At 39.2% G+C, this 12078-nt stretch overlaps 1 protein-coding gene across 1 annotated transcript; it reads right to left on the bottom strand.

Moving 5' to 3' along the window:
* Window positions 1-5372: 5372 nt before the first annotated feature.
* Window positions 5373-11992, bottom strand: LOC121430981. The gene is made up of 5 exons (XM_041628425.1): window positions 11463-11992; window positions 10109-10278; window positions 9612-9686; window positions 8747-8821; window positions 5373-8108 (listed from the first exon to the last, which is right to left on the bottom strand). The coding sequence occupies exons 1-5, from the start codon at window positions 11698-11700 to the stop codon at window positions 5865-5867; spliced, it is 2802 nt and encodes a 933-aa protein (XP_041484359.1). The 5' UTR covers window positions 11701-11992; the 3' UTR covers window positions 5373-5864.
* Window positions 11993-12078: the final 86 nt, after the last annotated feature.

The raw sequence follows: 12078 nt of genomic DNA, 5'->3' as shown, positions 1-12078 counted from the left end.
GGGATTGAGCGTCCATCTCTCACAGTGTAAACGTAACCATGGTAACGAGTTCATTCATTGTTTTCACCTCTTATCCATAATACATTCCGTTTTTTTTTCCTGGTACATACTTCATTTATTTATCAATTTATCCATAAAAACATCCGGTGTCGTCCATGGACTGCCGTGTTGGCAAAGCAATCCTAGTTGGTCAATGTATAGCTGCCATAATTGGTTCATGTAGCTGACGTATTGGACCGTACGTGTAGCCATAGGCGGCGGAAGCGGGGGGGGACGTGTCCCCCCCCCCTAAATTTTAGGTGGGGACACAAATTTTTTTTGACAACCTTTTTTTTTTTTTTTTTTTTTTTTTGCTTGTCAATTTTCACGTGGACCCCCCTGAAACGTGTGTTGTCCCCCTCCCCTAAAATTTAGGTAGCTGACCTTTTTTGGGGGGCGCTTGTCCAATTTTTTACATGTGTCCATCTAAAAATTTCAGGTGGACACCCCCTAAATTTTTTGGCTTCCGCCGCCAATGCGTGTAGCTGACGTATTGGACCTTGTAGCTGCCTTGCTGGTTCGTTTGGCAGTCGTGTAGGTCTGTGTAGACACCCTGCTCTGCCGACATGGTCCGTGTAGATCCTTGTGTTCAATCAACAACGCTTGTCGATGCTCGAACAATCCGGGGCGAAGCTATTATAGCGAACCTACTCGGATCATGCTGGCATGATCTGGCGATTGCCGTGGGGGATCCTGGAGGATTCGTGATTAAATCTGGGACTTACGTCACATCATAAAAGTCAGATATAAACACGATCCATCAAGGATCTACACGGCAGTCCTCCATTGATCATGCGGACGTGATCCGAGAGGTTCTGGGATAGTTTTATCCCCGCTTGATCTCGACGAGCACTGATGACTGTGTTAGATGTTATCTACGCGATGTCTACAGGGCATCCACACGGTGCATGTACACGGACCTAGAGGGTCTATTCGGGCAGAGCAAGGCGTCAACACTGACCATCATGACGTCAGCACTGACCAACACGGCAGCTATCTACAAGGACAGCAGGGCATCTTCAAAGACATTCCCGGTAGCTACAAGGACCAGCAGGGCCGCTACACGCTCAGACCAGCATGGCAGCTACACGGACCGTATATCCTCGATTGCTCTGCAAACAGAGCAGTCCACAGGATGACGCCGCATATGTTTGACTTCTCAAATCTGCTGTGTCTGCCTCCCGGACGTACACGGACCTCCATGGTCTCCACGGATGCCATCTACATGGATCTTTTCCTGGACCACCCCGAATCACATCCGGTTTGGTCCGATGTCAATAAAAACTGGGGCCAAAGTTTATGAAGAGCAGCTTCATGCAAACATTATCATCAAGCAAGATGCTCCAAGAAAAAAATGTCATGAATTTGATTCATCATTTTTGTTCCTTAACACACGATTGTTCATGTCACTTGGCTAAAAAGACAGTATTTCAAGATAACATGTAATAATCTAGTTACGCAATTAAGCTTGGGGCAATACTTTTCCCACACGGAGCCAAATTAGGCTACTGGGCTAGTTTGGGGCAATACGTTTCCCAAGCGGAGGCAAATTCTGTACTCGACAGGGTGCTATCTGCACTAATACCTATATTTGATTGGAGTTGTTACGGCTTAGGAATCGAGTTAACCAATTTTCGGTGATGACTTGTCGACACTCCTCCCTAAAGTCTTTATGGAACGCGAACGCGATCACGAAGTGACAGATTCTGTTGAGTGCACATGCACGGCCCATTAACCTGATGAACCATGGGATAGAACGGTAGCTGAAGCCCTGTTTTAAGCTCATGATCAGGGCATAGATGTTGGCAAGCCACATTACTAGATAGGTTCCAATCACGGCGAGGTGAATCCGGGTGGCCTTGTTATTGACCCGATGACCGATACGGGCACGGGGTTTCTCTTGTCGTCGACCCCTGGCCGATAACGGATCTTGCGAGGATGACGTTTTAAATGTGGCAGACGGTTCGCTGTTCCTCCGTATTACGGTCGAGGGCTTCATAATGGAGCCCGGTGGTATGATTGCAGATGATGCCTGTGATGTACTTGGTAGGCTTAGGCCTATATCTGGCGAAGGGTCTGCAACCGATGCCGATATAGAAATCAGTTCCACGCATTGGCGCTTGGTGTTGCTTCCTGGACGCATATTTGGCAGTTTCCTGGTGACGTCTTTTCTTGTCACCGGCATTCTCCCACCAACTTTTCCAAGTCGTCTTATTCGTTTTATGACAAAAGCACATGCCACCAACGTGAATACGGCAGCCAGGGCATTGATGGAGAATAGAAAATAAAAAAAAGCTCTCATTGTATGCCTAAGTTGCAAGGGGACGGCACAGTAAGATCCGCGGCCCGGATTGTCAAACGGTTTCACCGTCCAAATTGCCGGTGCGCTCATCGCAAGCGAGAATCCAAATGCACCGGCAGCTGATACAGCCGAAGTCCGTTTGGAGATCCGCTGGTGTGGTTTACACACGGACACGTAACGGTTAAATGAGAGCAGAGCCGATAGGAAACTCGACGAATTCGTCTCAAGGAAGAATGTTAAACCATGGAAGGCGCAAAAGGCACCACCCACCCTCCGCCCAAATGTGAAGTAATGATAAATCCGCACGGGGCTGATGGTAATGCAAAGAAACGCATCGATGATCGCTAACCCGATGACAAAAATCGAATATGGTGTTCGTTTTCTTCGCGAATATACGGTTATCATTAATAGATTTCCAGGAATGCCGACAATGATGACGATTGAGTGCATGAGTGTTGAAACAATATAGTAAAGATCCATATTGAAAGGGAATCTTGATTAAAGAGTGATCAGTATCGATGAATTTAAAAGCGATCCGGTTGCTCCCTTGTAAAAAAGTACTGCGAGTACTGCAGTAGTATTGCGGTACTACTGCAGTAGTACTGCAGTACTTACAGTACTTTTGAGGTATGTGCAGTACTCCTGGTACTTTTGCAGTACTTTTGCGGTAGTACTGCAGTGTTACTGCAGTAGTACTGCAGTATTTGCAAAACTTTTGAGGTATGTGCAGTACTTATGGTACTTTTGCAGTACTTTTGCGGTACTACTGCAGTGATACTGCAGTAGTATTGCAGTACTTGCAAAACTTTTGAGGTATGTGCAGTACTCCTTGTACTTTTGCAGTACTTTCGCGGTAGTACTGCAGTGTTACTGCAGTAGTACTGCAGTATTTGCAAAACTTTTGAGGTATGTGCAGTACTTATGGTACTTTTGTGGTAGTACTGCAGTACAACTGTGACAGTACAGCAGTACTTGCAGTATTCCAGATACTGGTGCAGTACTTTTGCGATAGTACTGCCGAGATACTGCAGTATTCCTGCAGTACTACCGCACTACTCTTAATACATTAGAGGTACCTGCAGTACTTACAGCACTCCTGCAGTACTTTAGCTGCTACTGCATGTAATACTGCATAAGTAACTCATATTCACAGAACTTTTGAAATAATTGTGGTGCTTATGATCTTCTTTGCTACATTTCCATAGTTGCTACAGTGATACTGTGGTACAATAATGTCATGCTCATAATTTGGAGTTATGTCAAAAATTACAAAAGTTATGACAACAAACGTGTAGAAAAAAATGTTAAAACGTCTATAACAAAAGGGTTGAAAAGAAAGATATGAACACATGTTTTCCTTTTTTATTTTTTATTTTACAGCTGTTCCTGATTTATACATGCAGTAATGACAAATGGTTGATATGTTACCAGTATGCAAAGTAACAATTTTAACAAAGTATCAGGTACACTTCCACACTTGGACAATTCAGATTTATTTGATGTGTAACATAATAATATTTTCATGAAAGGAATTGCTAAAATTGTAATCACAACAAATAGCAGTTTAACCCTAAAAAGACTGGGGGGGGGGCTGATTCAGCCCCCCCTCGACATTTTTCGCGATAAATCCGCTTCGCGAAATTTTTTGACCGTGTCGTTCACTGACTTTTTACTTTCAAGTCTCGCGCAACTTTTGAGACCAAAATTGTGACCCCCGGGTACGCGGTTCCAAAATTACGCAACATTTCGTAAGTGCATGCAGGCCCAGAATTACTCAAAAACATGAATTTGTGTACAAATCCAATGCAAATAGTGTTCTTAGCCAAAATTCATAAATGTTTCATTATTTTTCCTTTTACTGCTTAAAATCAATTGATTTTATCTTGTTTATGGTCAAAATAAAGTCCCTGACAATTTCCATTGAAAAAACAATAAAAAAACAAAAAGTCGAAAAACAAAGAAATACATAAGAAATTTAGAAAACAATAGAATACATAAGAAAAAAAATTTGATTTTGAAATTTTTTTAAAATCAATTTGATCAGATGCCTATCTAGAGTATGTGAAACAAAAATTAGCATTTCAGGGGCATTATTTTATTAATTAGAGCAAGCTTATGATTTTACGCATAAATTAGCATAATTAATGAGACATGAGATTTTTTGCCGAATTTGATGTTATAGTTTTGTAGATAATGCCATGGGTAAAGCATGTGCCAATTTTCGTCGCGATCGCGCGATCAACGTCCAAGATCATAAGGGGGGGGGACTGAATCAGCCCCCCCCCCCAGTCTTTTTAGGCGTCGAAATAGCCCAGTCTATTTAGGGTTAAGAATAGTTATATAAATTGAGCCAATTCCATGTTTTCACATAGAAAAAAAGTTATAATTCAAAATTATTGTACTTTGCAAAAGTCTATTACAAAATCTCAGGATGAAAATTATTGTAGCCAAATGACCATAAGGCAAATTACAAAGTGGAGTCCCGAGTGATTGGTTAATCAGTGGAATATAGTTATATAAGTGATGTATTGGGCCTAAAGATTTGATAGAAGACGGTTTCACTCTAGTAGTAGCAATACTAGGCAACAAAATAATTACATCAATAATTACAACAAACAATTTGTTTTGTGATTGATGCCGGATAGCTAAATCAGAATGTGCTCTTTGAAAAGATAGTTCTTAATGAATTTAAATCTATTAATCTAATTAATTTGTTCAAAAAATTTTGATGACAAAGGGATATGTTGTCAAAATTTACTTACTGCTCAGCTTAATGTTACCCCACCCCCTTCCCTCTCCAAAAAAAATGAATTTGTCTAATAGTGAACCAATACAGAAATGTGATATATTACATGCAATTTATTTGTAATTTGTCCAATAGTTACGGTAGATTTTTTTTTCTTTCGCAATCTTTTTTTTTGTAAAGTACTGTAAAAATCAATAATTATTCCAGGTAATGGATTGTTTTTACATGCTAGGAAGAACACTGTAAACACACCTTTATTTCATTCAACAGTTATATAATACCTAAAACTGATAACATTTTTGTGTTCTGATTATCTGTTAACCAAGCATTTCTACACCTGCATGCTACAACTGCATTGATGGGGTGCAGGGACTCCAGGGAGGAATCACATATGATACGGTGCTATACTGCCATGATAAGAATTAAAGTATAAAATGTATCATTTCCTTCTGATCAAATATCATTTTCAGGACACAGATTTCAATCAATAAACCTATGTTATAATTTTCATATGCTTCACTTTTCCTATGCCTTAGAACCTGAAAATACATTTTTTTGAGGTAGTCCTCACCTGCATAACTTACTTGAAAATGTTTGAACATTTGTTGATGCAAGGAGATTGAAAGCAGCAGACCCCTTTACACCACACCCCGGATAAATCTTGCAGTGAACTACCACCACACCCCATGATAAAGATGACTTTGGGACCAGGGTACAATGAATGTTATATCCCTGGTCTGCCGTAAGTTACTGACTATTTCTGTTTGAGAGTGTCATTTAATCTCCCGAGACCATATTTGGAAGAGTGGCAACATATTCAACATCATTAATTGAAAGGAGTATACCTTTTGTGATAATATTATCACAGTTCATTGCAAAAACACTGCCTCTTGAAACTTCATTGATGAAATCAATTGTACTGCCCAGTTCTTGACCATTCACACATCTGAAAGGTCTATTTACATCCAACCTATCTACCAACAATAATACATGTTTGTAACAAATACAATCGTCAAGATCAACACAATTGTGATTTTGGAATGAGATAAGATGAATTATTTCCCCAAGGAAATCTCTTGTTTTTATGGTAGAATCATTGCGTTTGAATTTATGTGAGTACTGCTTAGTTGAGAAAAGAACGTTGTTAACTACAAATCGTTCAAAGCATTCTACACGAACAACAAGGAGTTCTTCTCCAAGAAATTGTTGAACAGCATTTTGACAGGCTTGACTCAAATCTAGTAGTCTCGACCTTCCAAGACATACTACCTCAGCAGTGCCACTTCTAAATCTTGAAATATTTTTAAGGATTCGTTCACTGCCAATCATTTTGGAGACGTATGCATCAGCACCCAGTGAGGTTATGAAAGACATATTCCTGACTAGGGTTTGTAGTCTACATACTGACTGAAATATTTGCTGTGGTACATAACTTGTTCCAGAGAACAATTTTTTGATATAACCATTGTAAGATTCAAACGGAAAGGCAGAAGTAGCCCACAAAGGGCCCCACTGTTTAACACTGTCAGTCAAATGTAATAATAAGTGTACATTAAATGTTGCTTCTCTTATACCATACAAGGGTTCAATAAACATGACAAATTTCCTCAGCATGAATTCACTACACTTCAGCATATTGGGTGTTATTCTTGTTGAATTCAAATTGTAAATTGCACCTATTAGCATTGTCCAGTGGGCCAAATATCTATTAGGAAGTATATCTTTTAAAATCACTGGAGATATGTACATAAATGTTCTCCATTCAGATGCCTTCCAGAAGTGTACATCACTCAGAGACCTGGGCACTCGTGAAATGGCTTTACACACCTTCACAGAGAGTATCCTCTTGTTAATTTCCTCTCTCCTGTTTCCCACATAGAAGGGTAATTGCCTGTTGGCAGGGTCTAACCACATGTTGAGAAATCTCCTTATGGTACCTAAACACACTGCATGCATATAATCCGGCACAAGGCTAGAGATAATATTGAAATAAACTAGGAATGAGAGCACACTTACTCCTTTCACGCCCTCAATACTTCGTCCTGATTCTGCAGCAAGTATGCTCTGCCTCATTGTCTCACCAGGTGTTCTTTTCTCTGCAGGAGGGTCCACATAAGGGTATTTCATGGCCCCTTCTGCATATGTACCCTTCTGCTTACAAAACGAACACCCATAAAAACCATTGAATTGGACAAAATTCTGTAGAGCTGGCCTTGCTACAGAATCAACACTGCATACAAGAGGGAAAACTCTTGACGTCTTTTCTTCACCAATGTGTGTCCACTTTAGGCCTGTAGAAGAGAGGATATTACTCTCGTCTACAAAAGGTTTAAGGAAAACCGACATATCTGGCTTTTTGTCTCCGAACCATAGTGCTGTGAGAATAATGTTCTCACTTCTCATTTTTTGTGGCAACTCATTTATCAAGCACAAAATGGGCCACATGGATGACCTCGATGATTTGAAAACAGGCACACCATCCGTGTTCCATGTCAGGGATAAGTTGTTGGGATTGGAAAGCAGTCCACTTGTAACCAACTCTTGGTACAACTCCCCATCAGTGATGTCAGATATGGAATCACCAGTTTCAATAACTCTGTTCAGAACTGTAGTACCAACAGCTGTACTCTCCAAAAGATACTTTAGCTGTTGGGCTAAAGGCATTGTCAAAAAGAATTTTCCTTCTTTTATCTTAATCTCATGATCAACATGCTCTCCACAATAATCACACCTTTCTGGAAGCTGCCCTATCTTTCCTAAGTAATTAAAACAGTCACAGTAGAAGTGGAACTCACATGTATCCTTGTAATTATTTAATACTTTATTAAATAGATACTTTGATTGTGGTAGGGACTGAGGGCAGTGCAAATTGATTAGATGTATCAGGTCCTGAAGGGCCTCTCCTGTTAGGTGATGCTTCAGTGAATAGGCAAGAACTGCCAGGAGACTATCCATTTTAGTCAGGTCACTTCCTTCGCTCGAGATAGCATCATTCCCATTCGGAACCTGCATATGATTCCTCTGAAAAAAGAGTATGTAAAAAAAAGAACTGAATCAGAGATACCAGACCACATATCACGTGAATATATATGAGACATGTTCCAATTGAGGAAGTATTCGCAGTGTCTTAAATTGAAAACAGCAGTGGTAAGTGTTCTTCTGTTCATATTTTGATCCCCCCGAGAATATATAAATGAAAGAAAATAAAGAAGATAAAATGTATTTAATCAGTTTGCGTAATCAATCTTAGACAGTTTTACTTAGAAATTCATATTCATGTCACCACACATTTAGTTGCACATCAAATGTAGGAAAGTGTAAAAAATAATAATAAAAAAAATTCCAAGTACAACATTAAAATCTTGTCTGGCATTTACTTCTTCATATCAAGATGGAAAATAAAATGAAGTTAGTATTTCACAAAAACAGGAAAAACAAATTCTGTTAAGGGTTCAAATATTAACAAGACACTCGGCAAATAGGAATTGCTATTCTCTGCAGCCTAACTTGCTAACTCCAATTTAGACTTCTTTGATTTCCATGATTTCTAAGGACAATACTCCATGAAATAAATTACAGAAATTAATATTCAAATTGGTATTAAAAATACATTGTTGCCTTTTCTATGAAAAGAGGATTCTGTAAATAGATGTACCAACCTCCTCCTCAAATTCTGGAATCCTTTGTCCATCTTCTGATCCCTCATCAGAGTCATGGTTGAGATCAATGTCATCCTGAAAAAGTTATGATGGAAAAAGTGTCACACACTGTCTGTTTTAATTCATTTATCTATTTTTTAATGAATTTTTTTTTTTATTTAAATTGTCAGTCAACTAGGCTTGAAAATATGTCTGAGCTAGAGAGATGTATGATTGGCTAATTTAGGAAGGCAAGAATTAAGGGATGGAGTCAGCCACAGCTGCATGGAGTCTAGGATCAGGTTATGCACTTATCTCCTCACTGTAGCTTCCAGCTTAAGTCCTGAAATTTGCTAGTGTTGCAAAAAAAAATAATAATAAAAAAAAATAAATAAAAAATAAATCAATTAAATCTGGGCGAGCAGGCATATATTTTTAAATTGTGAAAGCATGAAGATCAAGATTTCAAAACTAGAGGAGGGGTTGAAGCAAAAATTGAGGAAGTGACTTCAAGTTCACACACACACACAAGCACATTAGCGGTGGTAGGTGACAGATTACTTCGCGCATGCGCAGTGCTCCCAAAATTCCTTAATCTCGTACGTCCACATGGCACGTCACAGAAAACTAAAGCCCCGTATTGCCTATGGTGCTCCTGAGATTTTAATTTCCACTCAAAGCATTTTCTGACTATGTGTGTGTTGGGGGGGGGGGAGCATTTGAACACCACTGCTAGGATTATCAAAATTGCATTATGTATAGTATGTTCCATCTTTTAAGACATCATGCAACATTGAATATTCATGTTGGATAAATTTAACATCTGATCCAGACATATATCGTTTCAAACCATATAATATAGGTAAGATTTTGGTTTCAAACATACCTCTTCCCACATGCCGTGCCTCCTTTCTTCATCATTTGATCCTTCTGACCAGTCTTCATGAAGATTAATATCCTCCTGCAAGCAATGAAATGAAAAGATTCTGAAATAATAAATGCATCACAGTTCAAGACCTTAGTCTGCTTTTTTTTGGGATGATTGAAAATTGAAAATATTTTGTTTCACTCCTTATCTCTCCGACGTCAATGCTTAGTGACACTAAGTACATTCTGAAATGCTGACAGAAGTAAGTTTTATACAAAAAAATAAGTTGAAAATATGTGAAAGCTTTTCCCCTCTATTTAAAATAATATCAATCAAGTGGGAAAAGAAACATAAAATACAGTTACTTTACAGTGTTATTTACTGAATAATTTTCTTATCATTTGGGAGATTTTGGCAGGCTAAGAATGAAGAGAACTTCCAAGATTTTGTCTTTTTGATGACAAATACCCAGGTATTGTCTTACATTTGTACACAATCTGTTTGGTAGTACTTACACTTGCTTGACTACTGTTGGAATGGCCATCATGATGATCATCACTCAGACTGCTGATGCTGTGTATGTGTGGTGATGGCAAATCTGGCACTGGAAGGTCTAATCGCCCTTGTCCCTCAGGTAGATCTAAGGCTGTGTCAAGCCCATCATCGACCGATTCTGGATCAGAATCTGTAAAGTATGCAAAAAAGGAGAAAAATACTTAAGAGTCTACTCCTCAATTGCATGATTTGCATAACCCATTAACACAGCCCCATGGAGTCCAGGGGTGGTCACAGACCATTAGACATTGAACTAATTAGAGAGGTGTACAAAAAAATAATAACTTTATCATAATTTATGCTAATTCCGGATATAAAGTTACTATGTCTATGCCTTTGATTTTGCTGAACTTAACAATAAATAATACTTGCTGAAAGTTTTGCAGCAGCTTGTCCATGAAATGATTTCTGAATGTGATCGCAGTGATTAATACAGGGATTGCATTGTGAATTTTTTTTGCCCCCCTCCCCCCCAAAAAAGTCGGCAAATTAAACCAAGAAGGCAAGAACAAAATGAAGTGCCTGGGCCTGGCACAGTGCACTCTTTCAATGAACAAGTTTATGATATAACCTTGTTCTCAGTTTCATCTCCATGTGTGGCAAAATAAGGGTGGCAATGTTTGGCTTATTTTCTCTTTTTCTATGGGACAAATGCTTGATTTTCTTACACTGACAGTTTTCATTACAGCTATCTATCATATAACTTGGATCTTATGTAAATTTAATTCTTTAAATTATTTTTTTCTGAATTAAAAATAGAGATTGAAAAATGAAAATTTTCTTGCCATATTACTTTCCACCAATAGAGGGCGTACACAAAAATATGCCCCCAAATTCAAGTTTTTGAGCGCTCTAGTGAATACAAAAATTATTCCCAAGTTACTAATGAAATATTTATTGCAACTGTATGGAAATAAGTAATTTTGGTCACAAAAGTGATATTTCAATGATTTTTTTAAAGTTCGTGCTATGTACAGCATTGGCATACCATAGTCCTACCTGTAGATTCCCCACAGGCAGGATGGTTGCAGTGAACAAGTGCACAGTGCATTACAATTCGCTTTCTTAAATTCTAGTAGGCTACGTAGCTAGATCCTTAACCTTACCATGACTGACAGTTAGATCGACCAGTAGGACCTAATGAAATTTTTGTGATTCAGAAAATTTCCTGCAACAGTGCATGTGAGGCTGGGCCAAAAATAGAAGCATTGATAGAAATTAGAAAACATAAAAAATAAAAGAATAAACAAATTTTTTTTTCAGAAAACTAAAAAAGTTGGATAAACACAATGAATGATGAAGTTGGATAATTACCAGCACGTCTATGAGCATGAGCATCAGAATCCTGATCACTGAAAACATCTTGATTTTGAACAAAATCTAACAACTGCTCAGCCACAGGAGCGTCATCTTGATGATCATGATCTGATTCTGAATCGGTTTCCAGCTCCACTTCATGTTGCCGTCGTCGTCGTAGAGCAGTAGTTCTGGGCATTAAATTTTCCCCATCCTCCAGCAAATAGCGTTTGTAACGTCTTCTTTCGTTGTCCATGGTAGTAACTAAAAATGACTTAGTCTACTTGGCCGACTAGTTAACAAATGCACGTCTTACTCATCTCTTGGCTTTCACAGCACATGGATCTGCGTGCAAGTACCGTATATCACCTCAATTTCAATTATGTGATTCCATGCGCCCGGCCCGGGCGCGGCCAGGGCTCCCCGCCGCCCTCGCCCGCGTCGCCTGCCTCGCCTCGCGGACTGCAGGTCATCAGAGCTAGCGAGGGCCGTCGTTTTATTGTGCCGTGCGCACGCCTATCATATTAGGAAATAAATCATGATAAAATAAAGCTGATGGGGGGGGGGCAAGGGACTCTGACATTTGTTCGCCCAACCCCCCCCCCCTCCTCCCAAAAAAGAAATATTAATAATA

Source organism: Lytechinus variegatus, chromosome 17 (assembly GCF_018143015.1).
Source record: "Lytechinus variegatus isolate NC3 chromosome 17, Lvar_3.0, whole genome shotgun sequence".
In the NCBI taxonomy this organism is placed as follows: Eukaryota; Metazoa; Echinodermata; class Echinoidea; order Temnopleuroida; family Toxopneustidae; genus Lytechinus; species Lytechinus variegatus.
This window is presented reverse-complemented; position numbering and strand designations above follow the sequence as displayed.